Below are 21,291 nucleotides of genomic sequence, written 5' to 3' on the forward strand. Positions count from 1 at the left end.
GGAACGACCTGCAGGAACAACCAATCCAGGTTTTAGACAATTCACGTCCTGTGATTTGTGATTTAAATGATGATTTAAAAGAGGTTGAACTGGAGTCAATCTTTTGTGAAGAAATATTTCTAAAGAATTAATTTCTACACCAAACTTTATTAAACCTTCCTTTTTGGGAGCACATGAATTCACAGTGTCAAAGGAAGAGTCATGTGTGACCTTAAAATTTGTGTTCTTATGTGAATAAAAGTCTTTCTATGATGTGTTTTGTTGAAGAACTGAGAAGATCAGAAAATGTTACATTTCCTGGCCTTTTTTAACCAGTAATTAACAAAAAATCCTTAAAGACCTAGAAAACTTCAAAACCATAGAATTAAGTAAAACATAGGCTAATTACTAATTACGTAAACTTTGATTACATAGACTACAGAATAATTTGTATTATTTGAGATACACAAAAGCCTGTCAGGGGATTTCAAGACACAAACCGAATCGATTGTGATGTGTACCATTGTTTCCAAATCACTCTCTTGGCCTCAGGAATCTCAGCTGCAGAGTTTCATTCTTTTCCTTTGGTGGTTAAGGAGGAATTTATGCCATAAATAAAAGTAATGGCCAACAAACCCATTTGTTCATAAAAACCAACTGTGACAAACGTGGTGCATATTTAGGGCAGGAAAAGATGAGAGAAATTAAAATGTCAAATTTGAGCCTAAAGACTCTGACATAAATATATGGGGGGAAACAACAAAAAAATTACTTTCTGTTTTAACTCTACTGGGTTCTATTCATGTTTTCAATGTAAGCAATCTCTGACCCCTTTAAAAATGAGAGCTGTTCCAGACTTGATGGTGTCACCATTCAGGTTTCCCCTCTCAGCACCGTAGACCTCAGGCCAAAGGTCTGGATGCAAGTTACCATTGAAATCATCCTTCAGGACAGACGGCAGAGGAATGACAGGGACACAGTACGGACCACCAAAGCCTCTGTCACACCTAGCAACAAATTGGGAGGAAAAGGTGTTATCCATCTGGCCTAGATAAAACAGCATCCTTTCTATGAAGCAGGTTAAGGGGGTTGCTACTTACACACAATGACCTGCATCACAGATGCCGTGGCCTGAGCACATCCAGGGGCACCCTTTAGCCAGGACGACGTTATCAATAGCCCAAGAATCAACACCAGAAGCATAGTTGTACTGAATCCATCTGAATCGTGTTCTGGGAGAGCTGGAAAAAGAGTGAATGTATTTCAGGCTTCAATATGTATGCTCCGCATAGTGCTAAATAATAAAGAAAATCTCGTAGACTTTAGGAGAAGAAAAGCACATTAATAAGCATGACCCCTTGTATTTAGAAAAGATTCATATTCCAGTTTCAACTGGAAGTTTCAATTTCTTAGGTTAGTTCTTCAGGTAAGATTACAGTAGACTCTAAAGGAAGGTGCCCAAAGTGAAAATTGAGGACGAACATTGCTGCGACTCTTGCTGGTCATAGAGTGCTTTGAAGAATTACAGAACTATTGAGAATAATGGTAAGCAATATCATCACCTATTATTTCTAAACTAGAGCATGGTTTTATTCACAGAGATGGTTTCCAACATATCTGCCACATCTGTTTACAACCATTTGATATCCCTAGGAGGCAGGCAGAACTCTCCTCCTGGTCAAAAACATAGAAGTGGTACAACCAGTAACATGTGTTTTGACTTGCTGAATGCCATGACTAGCACACCTAAATATTGGACAACAACTTACGTGCAGTGACAGAAAATATGTTTATATGAAAGCAAGGGTCAGGGCATTAATTCTTGCTTCTTACTGGGTAAATGTTAGAAAAGCTTGGTTTAGCATTCCCATTCTTGCTGTCACCGATTATAGGCAAGACTTCAGAATTCACCCATCCAAAATTGTTCCTTCCTTAAGTTCCTGCAGTTCAGACTATGTCTGATGAAATATTTCGAAGTGAAATTTAAAATTCCAATGGTGTGACAACACACATTTAATAATTTAAAAGACATGAAGAAAATTCCCAAGCTGGGAGCTGTTTGCTCAAATTAGATCAGCAAAATTTTTATCACGCTAAACAGCCAGAAGAGCAGTGCTCACTTGGTTGAGGGTGGGAGGTAGACTGCTATTCTCTTCCAGTTTTGGAATCTTTCTGAAGTGTAGATGGAGCTCTCGGTGTAGTGCTGACAGCCGATGGTTGGAGGGACACATTCCTCTGTCACCAGGTGCCAGTCTCTCCCGTTGTTTAAAGAATACTGCAGGTGAATACTATGGGAATTGCTGTATGGCTTGCTGCAACCCATGCTCAGCTCAAACTGCAAGAATGTGGAGGCTGATACATGGAAGTCCCAAGTCTCCGCATAACGAGGTTTTCCTAAGTAAAGAGAGAAAAACAACAATGAAAAGAATATACCTTATGCATGTTTTCAGTACTGTCCCTCAGATACAGTATGTTGATATTGCATATGGTATACGGAAAATACATATATGGTATCTGTATTTTCACCTTTTTTTTCAGCCTTCCCTTCCCTGCAGATTTCTTTATACCTGGATTTGTCTGTACCTCCCATTCTGTAAAAACTTGACTCGTAAATAATTTATAAACCAGACTCACACAAATCTAGCAATGTTTGGTGCTACATACCAATGTTTTCGCTGAACATCAGAGCTGTATCCATAGACAGGCAGTCGATGTCTACTTGACCTCCTTGTATTCTGTACCAGCTTGCTTGTAAATCCACAGTTCCATCAAATTTATCCTGGAAGCCAGTCTGAGAGCTGTCATTCATCCCTATAAGGACATCGTCCAAAGCCCACTGGGCTGAATGCTTCCCTATAAAAAGCAGAACAGGCAGGTCAGTGGAGTCCCTGTAAGTTATTTTTTATGCACATATGCTGTGTTCACTCAGTGAGCCATGCTCAGCCACATAGATTTAGCACTGTTAAAGGAGACTAAAACATTGCTCAGGAGGAATCTGAACTCTAGATTATCTTTCTATTTTGGATAAACACAGGTATTTCCCTCTTCATTTCTCAAACTTCAGTGCCTTCACCATCACCATATGCTCTCCCTGTGTTTGAATAGAAACTCCCATAGCCCCTAGATTGAGGATTTTCATTTTATGGGTCACAACTTTCCTGACATTCCCCACAGCCAAGGTGGAAAGGCCTTTGCCTAGTTCCCAAAGTACCTTTTGTATGGAAAAGGATAGTACATAAAGGAAAATGCAGAAGGCTGTTGATACAAATGATATTCATAGAAGTGCTCTTCTTCTTCCTGGAAACCTCTCTTCTCTATGATTCTTGTTGCCCAGCCTACAGGCACCTCAGTTCACCATCATCTCCAGCTCTTTTCTCCCTTCATTTCAATTCATCTTTGTAGTGGCACGCTGAAAATGCCATTGTACTGTACAATCAATGCCCTCACAGGAGCAGAAGAAAGTCTTGACAACAAATTGTGAGCTTGCAACAATGTGCCTGGACTTCCGTCTTGCTACTGTGAGGAACGTGGGCTGATGGGGCCACTCTGCACTGAGTTATGGCAGACAGAGAACAGTCCATGAAGGAGCTAATATCTGTAATGAGCAGTGGTTGTCACCTATGAGTGCTGCTATGGATGGTGGTATTTCAACCTCCAGTCATAAACTCTCTCTCTTACTGGGAGCCAAAGGACTGCCATCAGATGGTCTTCGAGTGACTGCTTTCAGCAAGGACAGATGTCATCAAGGTGCCCCCAGAGCAGGTGGCCACAGGCAGGATATAGTTATAGAGCAACAAGTCTGACATCACATCACTCACCAGTGCAAATGATCACGGTGGAATGATGGTCTATGGTGCACCCATTGCTACTTCGCATTTTTCCCAAATGAATTGGATTCTTAACTAAATCACATCCTTCTTACCTTTCCTACTCTCCTGGCTAGGGAGGATAATTAACTCCAGCACATACATTGTAAGAAAACGTATGAATAAAAACCAACCATCAAAGTGACAAATTATGTCCCAGAAGCTGTGTACCATAGTTAGCTGAATGTAAGCCATACACTTTTCTCACAAGGGAATTGCTGTTAGAATGTACTTTGCTGTATTTCTGAATATCACCTTGTATAAGGCAAGACTTTTAATCAGGATACTTTTAATAGCAGTAATGTGCTCCCACACAAGATGGAAGCTCTCACGCTGGCTGTAGGTATCACTCAGCACCAGGGTTTTACTTTCAGCTGAAGAATGGGGAAGTGGCTGAGTGGGCTTTGGAAGTGCAGCAGAAGGCAGGGGAGGAGGGTGCTGGGACACCAGAAATGGCAGGGGATGGGGGGGTCCTGGAGTATGGAGATATTAAAATAGTGAGATGGGAGCCTGTCCTGGTTTAGCAGTAGCAGTCATTTTTTCTCCTTAGTAGCTGGTGCAGCGCTGTGGTTTTGACTTTTGGCCTGGGAATAATACTGATAAAGGCGATGTTTTCAGTTGCTGGTCAGAATGTTTACCCTGACCAAGGACTTTGTGAGTCTCATGCTCTGCCAGGGAGGAGGAGAAGCCGGGAGGAAGCAGGGACAGGACACCTGACCCAAACTAGTCAAAGAGGTATTCCACACCACAGCACGTCATGCCCGGGGATGTAACTGAGAGTTACCCAGAAGGGCTAGAATGCTGTGGGGTGGGGGCGAGGTACCGGTCGGTGAGCGGTTGTATTCTCTTCCTTGTTATTTCCTTTATCATTATTATTATTGGTGGTAGCAGTAGTGATTTGTGTTATACCTTAGTTATTAAACTGTTCTTATCTCAACTCGTGGGAGTTGCATTCTTTCAATTCTCCTCCCCGTCCCTCCAGGAGCAGAGGGAAGAAAGGTGGGGGGGGAAGTAGACTGCGTGGTTCTGATTTACGGCCTGGGCTTAAACCACGACAGAGCCACAAGGTATGCAGATTCAAGGCCAAGTTATGATTCCTCTTCCAAAACAGGGGAAAAATGACATAAAATGGGTACGCCATTTTGCATCTCAGGTCATTCTATACTACATATAATAATATATTGGGTGAATCCTCTAATCTTATTTAGGCTTATGTGTGTAATATACTTTTACTTTCCTCTCTGTTATCTCTCAGCATCTTTGGTTTAAACTTAGGTCTTAAACAATTATACTCTTAAGTCCACTATTCTGCTTTGTGCTATATAAGAAAATCGCGTCTGCAGTGTGACTGAGGAAAGACTGAATATGCTCTTACAGCATTCAACCATTCATCAGACTGAGCTTTCTGCAGAACATGTCCATACTGAGAAACATTGACATGTGGGTTGTGTAAAGCTGCTTAATAAATTTTTAGGATGGTGTTGCTTACCATGTTGTGGCTGCCACCAGCGGAAAGCGGTGGCAGGGGTTTTGGCCTCCCGAGGTAAGTCTATCGAAATGACCTGGGGCTCCAGGTACGACATGAAGTCCAGCTCTCGCAGCAAATGCCAGGTGATCCCGTTGTCATTTGTGTATTGAACAACAAGCCCTACATTTTAAAGTTAAGAAAGGCAGTTAGTCTGATTGTACAGTGCAAACTGGGGCAACTCTTCAGCCTGTACACAGGAGCTGCCAACCTCCATCCAGTGCCTGTGACTTCTGGCATCTCGTGGTCCAGAAGCATTTTGTGGATAAAGTCCTACTGCAAAGACAACACGGGCTCACCAGGTATCACACAGCATCTTGCTTGTTTTCACCAAACTCAAAGGATCAAATCCTTTACAACCTCAGTGAAACTAACGATTGTACCACAGAAATGATAGGAATAACATGTCTTTCTTCATATAGTCAGTATTTATTTCACGTCAGGTATCCTTGCAGTTTGTGTGGGACACTAGGTTGCAACTCTGATAGTTGGACTTACAATATGGGTAGTTCACAATGCTCACGCAATGCATGCAAGCTCTCAGCATCCTTAGAAGTTTATTATCACAATATTTGGATAGTTTAAGATAGCCTCTGTGTGTAACACACAGCATGGCAAATACTAGGAAACAACAAAATTTTGAAGTCATTTATGTGCTCATCAAAGGGGATACAAGAAAGAGCACTTAAGTAATATTTCTTTCTCTTTTATCCTGGAGTGTGTTCAAAGATCATGGATCTTCTTGTGTCTTACAGTGGTGTGCAAATGAGAGGAGAATCAAACCCTCAATGTAATCTGTGCTGAAAGATGACAGTTGTGAGTCAGTATCAATGTAAATATCATACATCAGGAAACAGTCCACTGATGTTAAATGATTTATACTGAGAGGAAAGTTCAGTTTTCTCATCTACCAGATGTCAGTGGTCTGTCTTCATGAACTAGACCACTTCATATGGGGAATCTGCTCCCAAAACTCTGCTGGTCTTCCCCAAGCACAGGTATCAGCTCCCTGCCCCAGCAATTAAGCCTGTGGGTAAAATAAGAGAGGAGGCAGCTGGGAGAGATTAATTTCTTTAGACTACATATATTTTCAGCTGCAGCTTTATAATTTTGCATTTCAGGTAAACCATGCATGAGCTCAGGTTGGAAAGCAATCTTTTATTAGACAGACTGGTGTAGTTGGAAAGCTGAGCCAGTTTTCAAGCACACAACTCCTCTTCAGGTCAGCCATGGAGGTTGCCCACTTTATCCTGAAATTGAATTTTATTCCTTTTATTTCAGACCTGAAGGAAGTCCTGTGTACTTGTAGATTTACCTGTTTTCCAGCACTATCAACTAGTCTAATAAAAGCTATTACACTTCATTTTATAAATGTTGTTCATTTTATAAATGTTGAATGTAAACCATCACAGCTATCCCTACAGATAGAACACCATTAGGTTTGGTGGAAATAAGTGTAAATACAAATGTGGAACAAAAGTAAATAGGTTTTGTACCATTTATAAAAACTGAAGAGGTAATTAATGTTAAAAATAAACCAATCTTTTTGATTTTGTAAAGGCAGTAAAAGGCAAAAACACTGTAAAAGGCCCAAACCACAAAAAAATTTATTATGAGGAAAGGAGGCTTTACCTTCATTTCTGGCTCTTGGTCTGTTGCAGGAGTTACCAACAGCCTTGCTTCCAATTTGTACATAAAACTGAACTAGCCTGTTAAAAAACAAAACCCAAGAAACCAGGGTAGAAGTGAGGTGTAATTATCTTCTGATAGCATAAAATCAGTCAATATCACTCTGCTCCCTTAACTAATGTGGCATTTTCAGTTAGGACATTATTCTAGGCTTATTGATCAAGTAATGTTCCCGGTGAAATCAAGCATGGTTATAGTAAACAGTGGAGGACTCAAGACGGAAGAAGGTGATGTGGTTTATCGATCCTGTGCTGGACTGAGTAGAAGAATTTAGCAGTTCCTTTTTTCACACAAAGACGCAAAATCTCCAAAGCAGGCAAATCTGCTCTTTACATCAGATCTTACCTTAAACTCTTGTAACTGGAAATCGGTTTAAGCTTTAAAATACAGTATTAGTTTCAATTGAATTATTGTATCTTCACTAAATCACCAATTCCTTTTTGGTCCTTAAATTCTTGATGTAAACAGTTTTAGTGAAAAGCATTCATGGGACATTTTTGTGAAGCAGACCCTTTGATTTTGAACCTGTAAGTTTTGATTTAATTGAATATTCCCTTGTTCTCATGTCATAAGACAGGGAAAAACCCTGTTCTTCATCTGCCTTTTTCAGCCTTCCTTGTTGTCAGTGTTTTTACCATCCCTACGTTCTTTTATTAATTTCTACTGTAAACTATGGCAACCTTTTCATCTGTCTCTGCATGAAAGTTTTTCCATGTCCTTGATTTTTCACATAACCATTTTCTGCAACTCTTCTAAAGCCACAACCTCCATTTGAAAGAGTATCACTGTCTTTACTGTCAGAACTTTGGATTACCTGGGACATCCCTATTTATCTATATTTGAATGAATAATTATCCCATCCTTGTGCTCCAAAATATTGCTTGGGTTTTTTCCCCCTCCAGTCTCCAGTGATTCCCTGGTATCCTTGCTGAACTGGTAATTTTAATTGTGACTCTGTAGTATTAGAGTAGTTACATTTCCTCCTAGATGCACACTATTGTGCTGTAAAATAGCAAGTAATTTCAATTAATGTCCTGCTGCTCACTCAACAAATTTCCTTGCATGCCTCCAACATTTGTCTGACTCTTATCTGGTCATAACTAGTGTAAAGAGCACTGAGATGACTAAGAATGACATTGATCCTCACCTATGCCTTCTTCACAGGTTGTCTGAATTGAGTACTCAAACCAGCACCTGAACAGAGCAGGGAACTGGGACTCATCCCCATGATGAGCTTTCACATGCTGCAAGTTGGTGATGCCGTTCTACCTCTTGATTCCTAGACAGTTTTTGACTTAGGATGATACCTGCCTGTTGTGTTATAACTACTGAAGTACTCACTGAAGTGATGTTTTTGGGAAGCAACTGTTTGTCCCTTGTGCTGAGGATGTCCTCATAGAGCACATAGCGAGACAGGGTTACTGCCAAACAGAGGTTTTGGGGGAAAAAAAGAACACAAATCAAAAGGAAATTAGACTTCATTGTAGATAATTTCTTTATTTTAAATACAAATTTTGTGTCTCTTTGTGAAGAGACAAGGCTTAATTTGTCAATCAAATTACTCCCCACAAAGATGACTCCTTTTGCTTTAGGGGATTTGGTCCTAATTTGTAGTGACATCAGTAAAACCATGAACAAGCCACAGGACTACAGCCAAAGCCAGTATTATGCAGCTAGGACTCCAATTTCCCTCACCCACTGCTATATACACAATGTCATGATCCTTTTCTGATTCTAAACCCAATCACACTCCAGTTCTGTATTAAAATCAGTATCTCCTATCTGAGAGGTTTTGTATATCCACAGAGACTAGGACAATCTAGAATATACTCATCAGTGTCATTCATTATATAACCCCATAGATAGCTCAAGAATAAACTACATTACTACATTACTACACTATTTAGCCAGCCACATCCTATTGTTTGCTGCAGCTCTGTTGTCTGAGACAGTATTCAGGCAATAAACCACTAGACGGTGATCTCAGGGGTGAAAAGATTTACGGTCCTATGATGATATTTTCTTTTATGCTTGCCAAATGTAAAGATCAGTGAAAAGCAAAAACAAAAGACAAAACCCCCTCTTTCTGAAGAAGTGGGAATTGGCCCATCTGATCTGTAAGCATTTGACCCAAAACAGCTCTCTGGGATGGTTGCACAGTCATTAGCAACTGAGTCTAATGCAGATAGGAGCCAAGACAGCTAACAAGCCAGATGTCACTGTTTGGAAAAATAATACATTCCATGGTTTTTATCTAGCTGCCAGGTAGGAACTGTGTGCAAATGCTCTCATTGAACAGACAGTGGAAGAGTGTCATCAGGGACAGGCCATCAAAATGGGAAAAAGTAGCTCGACAGTAACCAAAATGTATTCAGGTATTGTATTGCTAGTCAGGATGAAAATACTGCTGGTGAAATTGCGCCTTTGGTACACTGGGCCATACAAAGGGAAAAGGATGGAGAGACTCCAGGAGGTTTCTGAAGTGTAGGGCAAAAAATGAGCTGGGTGAAATGAATTTTGACACTTACAGCTCTCTTAGTGCTATGGAACAATTTCATTTTTTCACAGTCTGTGAAAAAGTGGTAGTCAGTCATATAAAAGAATAAGGAGACAATAGGACAAAGCTAAGATTATGACAGAATTTAATGTATATGCTAAATACCAATTGCTTGTTTATGATCATTGGTTTCAGGGAGCATGCTTTAGTTTAAAATGCTCTTAGCGTGACATCTGAGTTGGTGATGCCCTGTTGGGCTGCTTCCCTGAGCAGCACCATGCGCCTCAGGCTGGCACATCTCAACCCCATTGGAGCAGAGCAAACTGGGAGCACCAAGCCCCCATGCACCCTTCTCCTCTGGGAAGAGAAGAGTGACGGGCAAAAGGGTCTTTGTACTTCTTACAAAAAAGAACAAAAATCTTTACATTCCTTACATAAAATTTACACTTTACACTCAAAAAGGTTTAACTGAAGCACGATGATATGGAATATACATAGGTAGATCTGCAGGAATTCAGAGTGAAAATAAAACTTTAATGTCTTGCAGTATTTTTCAATTTTTTGATTTTCCATGCCTGATTTAATGAAATGAGATATTAAAAAGGTCTGGGAAAACACTATTAACCTGAAAAATAAGAAGCTTAAAAATCTACTGTAGCAGTTAGAGCCTTCCTATTCACAACCCTCAATCCACATATCTAATGGTATGTCTTTCAAGGCATTTTTTCCTACTGTTTATTCAAGTCATCAAAACCCCCAACCAAAAAACTCACATAAAAATAAAAGATAACAGTGTAGGGGCTAAGATGACCCCTAATAAGATAACTGAACTCTATGCAAGGTATTATTGAATGCAGAAAGTAATACCAAAATGGGAAAACGTGCTTCCCTCTTATCTCCCCTTTCAAGTGACATTAATTTTAGCTCCAATAACAGGAAAAAAAAAAAAATCTAGGCTGAGGAATTATTTTCTGGTTTAGAGTATGGGCCCTTCAGTTAACCCCTCACACTCTCACAGACCTTGACCTTGTTTCTAGCAAAAAGTCCCAAACAGTTAATGTTACAGATGGTGTCAAATATTAAAGTGGGATGCGTTTGTTGTAAGCAAGGTGTCTGAAGCTGAATGTCTACATTTTACATGGACAACCCAGATTGCCTATAAAACATTTAAAAAATACATGCTTCCAGAAAACAAAACACTGCCCTTTGCTAGACCCTATTTTAGGATAAGTTGCACTGCCCTTATGAAGCAGCTATTCTCTCCTCTGAACTTAAAAGCAGCCTGGGGTAATTGTAGTCTAAGGAGTCCATGTTCTGGTCAGACAACGTGAGGTGGATACTACCACAGAGCACACACGTTGCTGAAGAAACCAAACAATCGATGTTAGTCCCATTTGTATTTGAAATGACCAGTGTGTTTTTTCTGTCCAGCAAATAGCACAGGGATGTGGCTTCAAGCTTTAATTGCTCAAGGAAATTAAACCGCTCACTGTGATGCTTATATAAGAAAGTTAGTGATGATTTATTTTGACAAAATGATCAGCTGCAGCAGGAGAGCAGCTCACGTGATGAGCACATGCTCAGAGGAGGGATCTTAATTGCTCTTACCAGGTGTCCCTCTGGTCATGTACCTTCTTGGGGCAGTTTTGAGACACCAGATGGACCATATTCTTGTGCAAAACGGAAGTCATGATCGATTAAAAAAGTCAAGAAAGAGCATTGCTCAGTATTTTAAAACTTCTTCTGGCTTTTAAAATGGTTCAAGCTCTACAAAAAGGAGAAGCTATAAATATGAATATCTGCCATTAAAAGTGGTTTCAAAGTCATCTTGAATCTAAAGAAAATCCTTTTCTTCTATAAAAAAGATTTCTCCAGGAAAGAATAAATAACTCAGAAATACTGTTTGAATATAGACTTATTGATGATGAGGTTACTTTCAATATTATGCTTCACAGGATTAATAACATGAGATTTAAAACCACAGTGGAACAGAAGAGACATACTCAGGCCTTCCAGTGCAAACATGTACTTGTCCAAAGTGTACTTGTCAAACAATTAATGAAACTAATTATTAAGTAATTTACATAATTATATAAATAATTCATGTATTTGTCAGACATGCAGGGGACAGAAGAAAGGCAGCTGGTGCAGTGCTGCTCAGTGCCGGGCAGCTAAGGATGTCCCCAAACCTGCAGCATCCATGCTGCCTTACGGAGCCCCACTTGTCTCAGCTGGAGGGCGGTACCAGTAACTTGTGGCCGATCTTTGCTGACTGATCTCACAAATTAAATAATGCAGCAAATCATGGCATTACTTTCTCTTTGAGCAGTATTTTTCAGGAGAAATACCTTTTATTAAGCTAACTGACATAATTATAGGATGGGCAAGGTTTCAGGTGCGTGATCTCTCATGAGACCAGACAAAACAGCAACAAACTCCAGGCTAAAGAGTGGTTAGGATTAACAGCCCTTTGTTTACCCTAATTACATGAATCAGTTCAACAATTTGAGAGAAAAAAAATAATTGCTACCAGCAGAGCAGGATTCAGCAGTAGCAGGGAGAGAGGTGAGGGCTTGTTAGCCTCTTGGCTACACAGAAACAATTCACATTCTGGTTATTTACACTTCTGACAAGTGGACTAATTCACAACATCTGGCAAGTAAATGACAGCTCATTGCTCTGCCATTGCCATGCCTGCAATTCAGTGCAGTCAGGGGAAAGGGGGTTTTTCTGACCAGCTATGTGCAGAGACTTAGGTTTTATGCAGTCTCAAGACCACGTCTTCTGCGCATCCATCTAGGATAGAATGCAAACCATATTCTCAGAAGGATAAAGAATTCACAGCTTTTTAATGCTGCTATTCTACTGTTTCTAACTTTAGTATTCTCTCTCAAGAAAAGGAAACAGTACATCAGAATGAGCAAAAAAGTAATTTCTATGCCTTTAAGATTTCTTGTACAGGTTGTGATTACCCATTTCCCATTAATCATTTCCCACCTTCTCACATCTACACTTGTAAATGTGGAGGGAAGACAACATGAACACACAGACAATTGTGAGAAGCAGCACTGAGGATTAACCTGATATTTGTGGTGTCCAGCGGAACAGTCCTTGCCTCCCTTTTGCCAGGTCCATTGAAGTACAGAGATTTTCCGTCGCTGAGCACCCCACAGCCTGTCCCAACCTGACCTCCTGTTATCTTGTACCAGAGAGGGCTTAGCTTCCTCTCAAACCTGTCGAACATCTCACTGTGATTAGGCACATTAGACACACAGGTTCCATGTGATGCTTCAAGAAAAAAAAAGATAATACGGGAGATGCTTTGGTGAAACTGTGCTGAACAGAGTAAGGGTCAGATACAGAACATAGCAGACATTGCAGACTGTTGCATTCACATATGAGAAAGTACTGTGCTTTTCTAAGAAAATGCCCTGATGACAGGGTTGTACCTTTTTAAAACCTGCTTTACAGATTTCTTTAGGCAGAATAAGCCCTCTTCCTCTAAACCCTAAGGTGGCTTATTTTACCAGGTGAAAGCACGTTATATTGATAAGGCATTTTATGTAAACAAAAATATTATCTGTTTATTTCATTTTAAACAAATTCAACAAAAGATGTTAGCTCAGTGCTGTGTTGGCATAGAGGGTTGAAAAGAGTGCAGTGTGCAACTGGTTATGTCAATCACTGGGTTTTCTTCATTGGGTTTGGGGTTTTTTTTAGTATTACTGCACAAAACCCCCTGAAACCACAAGTGAGCAGAATTTTCCACAGAAGGGCCCGTCAGAACATATGTTCCCTCCTGGTCCCATGCCATCTGATGGCCAGGGGAATCAAAAACCAGCAGCAATTCTTTTGAAGATGATCCAAAGGCTTTTAAGCAGACTTTTTAGTTTATAATGTTTTATTTTGTTTTCTCTTTTATTGCTAGTCCCTTCCCATTCACACAGATGGTGATGTTCAAAGATTACGGTTGCCAGAAACATCACTGGTGTCCGCCGCCTTCAACTGCTTTGTTTCGCCTGCGCTGACTTCTATTTAACAAAATGACAAGATTCTTGCTGGCAGCCCATGAAATTGATGTCGCCAGATATTTTTCTGGAATATTGGAGAAGAAAACCAAGATGCTAAATTTACAGCTTTAACTCGGCCAGTGCTTCTAATCCCACCTAAAAAGGGTTGTCTTACCTGTGTAGCCAAGGTCACAGAAGCAGACCCCCGAGACGCAGTCCCCGTGACCATTGCAGTAGCTGGGGCAAGGCTCAGAAATGTAAACGCCGTCTAAGCCAAAAGGAGGCACGCTCTTGTGGGAGCTGCTCTCCTGTATCCAGCGGAATCGAGTCTTACTGTAGAGAAACAACAGTGAAGGGCACAGTATCACTATTCCGAGCTTCAATATCTCCTGATCCTTGTTTAAAAGAAGCTTTTCCTAAATTAGCCATTTCCAAATAAGATGCAAATGGATGCCTGGAAAACATTTCTGACACCCTACATTTTGTGCAAATTCACTTAAGGATAATTTTCCCAGAGTTTCTGGACGCATGTTTGACTTCCTCTATTTCTCTGGCCTGTATCCATGAGTGTGATACAAAGAACAGATACATGGTTTTATCAACAGGAGTGAATGATCAGATATGACTCTGAAGATGCCTTTCACAAGTTGGTTCAACCTGAACTGCTAATTATGCATTGAAATCCCAGAACTCCACTTCTTACAGTACTTATGAAAGGAACTCAGTAATGGCAGCGATAGAGTTTATTATGGGATTGCATAATTTAGAGTAAAAAACCTTCAAGTATTTGGATACAGGAAAAATCATCCACTTTCTAAAAATAATGGCAAATAATGTGTCCTGTGGACAGAAATACTAAGTTTTTATTCTTGGATGACAATGTGAAATTCCTGGAAAACAATGCTCTAATCCTTAAGTTGTATAACTGAAACTGCTCCAGAGACTTCGGTGAGCCTACACTAAGTTACTCCGCTGACCCAGTGCATAGGAAATTGGCTGAAGAAAAAATCTTTTGGTTATTATTTTTCAGTCCTTAACTTTTAGTTGCACCATTTTACAGGCACTCCAGAGAGGGAAACAGATTTAATATCTCACTGCCAAGCCAATGGATTAACTATGAACCTCCTTGCTACCCTGTCTAAAATATGATAAATCTATTGCTTTTTTTACTGGTGTGCACTGGGATATGGTAGGTCGGTGATCAATTGTGTTAGTGCTTCGTACCAACTGATGAAATGGAATGCTCTCCAGACAACCTGTGAACCATGATTTCCAAAGTGACCTGCAATAAATTCAGTTTTCAATACTCTGAGACCCCCACCATATTCACAACACTTCCATTTTTAATGTATTAGCACGAGCTTCTTATTCCTGATCACATTACTGAACATAATGCCAAACAGATTGCTGGTATTGATTCTGCTCTGCTTGTTTTGGGTAAATCAAATCAGCTGGTGTCAGATCTGTGCAATTTGGCACCTGCTTTTATTGGCTAATTACTGAAGAAAAGACAAATTTGTTATGGTACACGCTGCTATTTCAAGTCCTTGCGGCAAAGGCACCAGTTCCCCCGCTACACAATATGCCACACACTCAATATCTGTGCTGGGGCTTGAGAAGGAGAAGCCCGTGGCAGGAGGATGGGGCTGAAACCCACGGGCAGCACTAGAGCAGCTGCCTGTGGGAAGAGTGACAGGAGGCAGAGGGGCATGGCTGGGGTCTTGGAGGAATGCCTGCAGGCTGCACTGGCAGTGCTTCATGCAGGCAGAAAATCAGAGCAGGGAGTTTTATTGACAGGGTAAGACAGCGAGCGAAGGGGCAACAAACTTCAACCAAATCCAAGTAAGGCTGATTAAAGCTTCCTGATTTCAAGGCTTATTTCTGTCTTCCACTGTCTGATGTCTTTTCATCTGTATTAACCTGATGATGAGGGCAAGCACACCTATCATTCCTCCCTCCTTTGACTTCGTCTGTCCTGGCTGCCTTCAGTGACACATTATGCAGCAGCTCAAATACCTTCCTAGGGTTTCTTTGCCCAGTGGTAACTGTAAAATTAATCCTGTTCAAATGGATTATTTGATTCAAATGACTTATCACACTCTCTTGCTGGTGCCTCTGACCTAACTGATACATGTGAAGACCGACAGCACCATGATGAAGAGACTGATGTAAAATTAAAATGTTCTGGGCTCCTTGTTGCTTTGCAATTTGATTTTATAGACCATTCTGACACCTTTAAAATAGATAGCTTCTCCCTGTTTTGGACAGCACAATATGTTTTTCCTAGATCTGCCCATTTTTAATGCCATTTTTCTCCACATCTTGCAACTTGCAACTTTTTCCTAATGCTGCGTCAAATGAGAGGCAGCTAATCCAAGTGTAAAACTGGCATCCCTGGTTTGCAGTACCTGGCTGCAAGAGACCTGGGGATAACAATAGTAATTCTTGTCCAGTCCTCAAAGTCTCCCGTGTGATACACAGTCGGCTCGCTCAGCTCCCGGGAGCTTCCCTCACATCCTTTCGTGCCTGGCGAAGCAGGGTAGCAGCCTTCCTTCACAAGGGACCAGAAGAGCCCAGCGTCGTGCGAGTACTGAAGCAGAACAGGAGCAGAGCTGCTGTACTGGTTGGTGCAACCAATGTTGAGCTGCAAAGAAGCAGAGTATCCAATATGAGCTGAAGAAACCTGAGCTGTTACTAGTATTTACTGCCTGCAAACCAATGAAAAACAATTTGGATACTGGTTTTGAAGGCTTAGTGCTCTGAATACTTGCTTTGAACCCTGCTGGCAAACAGTGACTGATGGCTGGAGTCTGTTTCCTACATGTGTATGACATTTCTCGGTAAAAATTTCTACTGTCCCTTCATTAAGATTGTTGGGTTGAGCACACCAAAATGCGCACAGAACTTTTCAAAGGTCCTGGTGCATAGCAGGCCAAATGAGCAAACAGCACAGGCACCTATGTGCCCAGGAGAAGTGGGAAAAGCTGTATCCTCTGAGACTCATTGCATCCACAGGCTACCCAATGTGCCCAGGGGATCAGCCTGCCTCCCAGGTCCCCCCTGCCCTGGGCTGTGAGCCCTGACCACAGCCTTGTCATTGGCCTCACAGGAATGAAGTCTGGGAGCTGGTGCCTCAGTCTGGCACCCCAGAATAGAGCAAAAATGGGATGAAGTTGAAAAATGCATACTAGAATGTGAAATTAGAATGTGACCAAGACAAAAATCAACTGCTGATTTCAACTATTCAGTTTCATATTTCAAACTATCAGAAAAATATTAGTTTTCATCATTTCATTGCAGAAATCCTACCTGAGCTGTAGAATGCAGCAATGTAGAATGTAAACCAAAATTATTCATGTAAAATGAAATAATTTTGACAAATTACGTCTTTTAGTTTATCAATGCAAAATTATTCCAGGCAGCTATTTAAAATGGAAATTTCACAAACTCAGGAAAGCATTTAACCATATGTTTAAAATTAAAGCATGCAAATAGGACTGACACATTTGTGCGCAGGCCAGTTTAAAAGCTTTCCAAAAAAGACAGGAGTATAAATTCAGGTCTTAAATAACAGACTTTATAAAGAACTCACTGTTCTGTGATCCATGTTGTTTATGTTTTGTACATTTATGTTACATTGCCAAGTGTTTCAGTGATGGAAGGCGTATAAAATATTTTTAAGTACTGCTTTTTTAGACTAAATGATTTTTGAAATGCTGTTGATCATCAAACCTACAGAATGGAGGCTGAGTCACTGAAGTCAAGTAGTGAAGAGGCAAACAGCATCTTTTCCAGGCTAAATGGTATTTATATATTGAAATATTTTTGAGTTTCAGACACTTTAAAGTATAAAAGTATAAGCAATACTCAGAAATTGGTACTGCAATCCCTCACTTTGTATAGCATCTCATTAGCATAACTTTTAGATGAAATGAGATTATTTTACAAATCCTATTATTTCTAACAAACTTTCCTATTTATAGAACTGTGGGAATTATATTTGAAAAGCTGCCTGTAAACATCTGATCTCTTTAATAATTCCACTTGTAAATTATTCAGTGTCTGTATCCACCAATTATGTAAGGACCATGTATTTGTGGTGAGCTCATTAAAACTGCATTGCAACCAACCTCCAGAATTCACCAATGGGATTTCATTATAAACTCAATAAAATTTTGATTAGGGTTCAGAAACAAGAGCTTGTCAAAGCAAATACACTTTCTTTGGAGCCCATATTCTGATGTACTGAAATTTTTGTATGCCCTTTAAAGAAGAATGCTAATTGGAGCCTATATTCATTGACACAACAAAAGTAAATTATATGAAAAAGCCACACTGGAGCACAGAGCAGCATGTAAGTCCTTAAATAGTTTAAAGTACAAAAAATGCACACAAATCACATTGGAGCTTTTGTAGTCGTGGAGTCTCAGATGGGATAAATCCTTTCTCCCTTGACAGTGCAGTAGCATTTCCTAGTACTGACTTGAATATAATGACAGTCACTTCAGCCCACTTCTGAAATGTGCTGAAGAGCAACAAGCTTTACAGCTTCTCAAGAGGGCTAAAAAATAGCTCTCCTGCTCTAAGGTGTTGACTGTCCTAGAAAGCATCATCAAGTTTGCTGATGACACTAAGCTGGGAGGAGTGGCTGACACGCCAGAAGGCTGTGCTGCCATCCAGCGAGACCTGGACAGGCTGGAGAGTTGGGCAGGGAATAACTTGATGAAATATAACAAGGGGAAGTGTAGAGTCCTGCATCTGGGCAGGAACAACCCCAGGTTCCAGTATAGGTTGGGGAACGACCTGTTAGAGAGCAGTGTAGGGGAGAGGGACCTGGGGGTCCTAGTGGATGGCAGGATGACCATGAGCCAACACTGTGCCCTTGTGGCCAAGAAGGCCAATGGCATCCTGGGGTGTATTAGAAGGGGGGTGGTCAGTAGGTCGAGAGAGGTCCTCCTTCCCCTCTACTCTGCCCTGGTGAGACCGCATCTGGAATATTGTGTCCAGTTCTGGGCCCCTCAGTTCAAGAAGGACAGGGACCTGCTGGAGAGAGTCCAGCGCAGGGCAACTAAGATGATTAAGGGAGTGGAGCATCTCCCTTATGAGGAAAGGCTGAGGGAGCTGGGTCTCTATAGTTTGGAGAAGAGGAGACTGAGGGGTGACCTTATTAGTGTATATAAATATATAAAGGGGGAGTGTCACGAGGATGGAGCCAGGCTCTTCTCAGTGGCAAACAATGATAGGACAAGGGGTAATGGGTACAAACTGGAACACAAGAGGTTCCACTTAAACTTGAGAAGAAACTTCTTCTCAGTGAGGGTGACGGAACACTGGAACAGGCTGCCCAGGGGGGTTGTGGAGTCTCCTTCTCTGAAGACATTCAAAACCCGCCTGGACACATTCCTGTGTAACCTCATCTAGGTGTTCCTGCTCCGGCAGGGGGATTGAACTAGATGATCTTTTGAGGTCCCTTCCAATCTCTAGCATACTGTGATACTGTGATACCGTGATACCGTGGTATTTTATGCTGTATGAATTCATAGTTGTCCTCTTCACATCTTTTTACACAGCGGTATAATTTATCATCTTGGTTTGAACTGTGGCCCCATCTTGCAAGTATTGACTAAGAGAAGTTTTACAGATATCGTGCGTTGATTTATGTTTAAGGAATACCTTGAACTGCAGGACATATCCAGGCTTCAGAGTTAAATCTCGAGTCACTGCAAACCGATCTCCATCTGATTTACCAAAGAGCATGGCAGAGGGGGTGGCAGAGCAGAAACTTTCATTTTTGGCCATCCCTTCATTGGCCAACATTAGCCATACACTCAGCTGGTTCATTGGGTAATCAAATGCTGGCTTTTCATAAAAGTTCTGTTAGAAATGAAGAGGAAAGCAACAAGTATGATCCACCTTGCAGTGTGACTACAGAAAATTTCCCAAAATAATCAACTTTCAAATTTTGCAATATGTATTTTCTGTCATTTTCTAAGAATTGTACTTTCCAAAATTCACCTTGACTTTTTGAGAAGATACACAATTATAATCCTCTGTCACAAACATTAGGAGCCTGATGGTTTAATGATAAAACCCAAGTTATTCCCACACAGAGAGGCACAGCTGCAAACACTACAGCTGTTTCTTTAAATACACCCAACATTTTCAAAGAAAATTGCGTTCTTATATGCCTAATATATTGTACTGTATTAAATGTCTATTAACAGAGAGGATGGTTCCTGCTTCATGTGGATGCTCGCAACCTGTTTTTGCTTATTACCTGTGGTAAAGTGGGATTAACAACAGGAATGATATGCTTCTGCTTCTCTGACAAAATGATGATGTCATCGATGGCCCACTGGTCATACCCTTCCCCTGAAAACACGGGCTGCCACCAGCGAAACCTGGTGCAAGGCGTCTTGGCTGCAGTTGGTAGCTCCAGATAGACAAACCTGAAGAAGAGAAATTCAGCAGAACTTTAGGGAACATGGTTTGTAGAGAAATGGGAGAAATACCACTGAACAGGGGAAAGAAACAGGAAATCTTCTACATATCTGGATACTTAGCATATCAAGAAGCCTTCTTTGTTCTTCTTGTCTATGGAGAATGTAAACTCTTTAAGACAATGGCTATTTTTTACTCTCTATTGCTATATTGCCTAGCACAATAAGGAACTGATTCGAACTCTTCAGCTTTGAATTAAACTGTTCAGCTGATCTATGTTCAGCAAATCTTAACATTCTTCTGGTGCCAGCAAGTAATAGTGAAATATACTGGCAAAATTTGTTTCTCATTCTCTTCTGCTGGTTGGTCCTATTTGTAGACAAAAGCATCCTTCTATTACAATGCAATAGATTATGTAGCAGTTGCCTGCTGTGGATAAAAATATTTCAGCCTTCCTATATGGGTCTTCATAAAAGAACTTCAGGTCTTCTCAGATAGTTTGCTTTATGTTCAACTTAGGAAACACCTTACAAAAGTAATGTTAAATGAAAGTGGAAGTTTCAAACCTAATCATACTTACGTTAAAAATACAAAAAATTAGTTACTTGTTAAGTCCTATTTCAGTCTCATCTAAGCCATTTATTCATGTATTCCTTCAGTACTCTTTCTTTATACCATGTTTTTAATTGTTATTTTCTACCATGGACCCTGATTCACTTGCTGGAGGAGTGGAGGAATTGTTTAGGGCTACAAAGAACCTTTCTCAGAGGATTCCAAGTTTATGTGTTGGAAAATAAGATCTGGAAAATAAGTTGAAAAATAAGATCTGCTGGAAAATAAGATCTGGACCACAGCTGAAACAGCAGAAAAATGAATATGCATAGCTATATTCTGTAAGGACCATCACGCTTGGTTACTCAGAGGGGCAGATGTTTTGTCTAAAAATAACATATTGGATAGTCCAGAGATTAAGGTTTCAGTATGTAGCTTCTTTGCTGCATGTGTTCTGTAAGTTTGACAAAGTAGAGACTAAATGACCTGACCAGTGGATGAAGGGAAGGCAGTGGATGAAGTTATTCTGGGTGTTAGTAAAGCTTTTGATACTGTACCTCACAGCATATTTATGGACAGGTTGTCCAGCTGTGAGATAAGAGAGTTCATGGTGAGCTGGATAAAGAACTGACTCAAAAGCAGAGCTCAAAGGGTTGTAGTGAATGGGGCTACATTGGGCTGGCAATTGGTCCCAGATGGTGCTTCTCAGAGTTCAATTTTAGGGCCAATCCT

General features: G+C 40.6%; 1 protein-coding gene across 1 annotated transcript in view; it reads right to left on the reverse strand.

Moving 5' to 3' along the window:
* The window catches only part of RELN (reelin), a gene marked incomplete at both ends in the record, with an annotated part of 292,747 nt that overhangs the window by 50,104 nt on the left and 221,352 nt on the right, over positions 1–21,291 (reverse strand). Inside the window, 11 exons of the mRNA XM_080626620.1 lie at positions 809–986; positions 1,080–1,220; positions 2,100–2,373; positions 2,644–2,832; positions 5,335–5,493; positions 7,003–7,079; positions 12,637–12,844; positions 13,742–13,899; positions 15,975–16,210; positions 19,240–19,440; positions 19,844–20,015. Coding sequence (XP_080482746.1) covers positions 809–986; positions 1,080–1,220; positions 2,100–2,373; positions 2,644–2,832; positions 5,335–5,493; positions 7,003–7,079; positions 12,637–12,844; positions 13,742–13,899; positions 15,975–16,210; positions 19,240–19,440; positions 19,844–20,015 — 1,993 coding nt within the window. The remainder of the gene's footprint in view (positions 1–808; positions 987–1,079; positions 1,221–2,099; positions 2,374–2,643; positions 2,833–5,334; positions 5,494–7,002; positions 7,080–12,636; positions 12,845–13,741; positions 13,900–15,974; positions 16,211–19,239; positions 19,441–19,843; positions 20,016–21,291) is intronic.

This window comes from Psittacula echo (genome assembly GCF_963264785.1).
Source record: "Psittacula echo genome assembly, chromosome: 1".
Lineage (NCBI taxonomy): Eukaryota > Metazoa > Chordata > Aves > Psittaciformes > Psittacidae > Psittacula > Psittacula echo.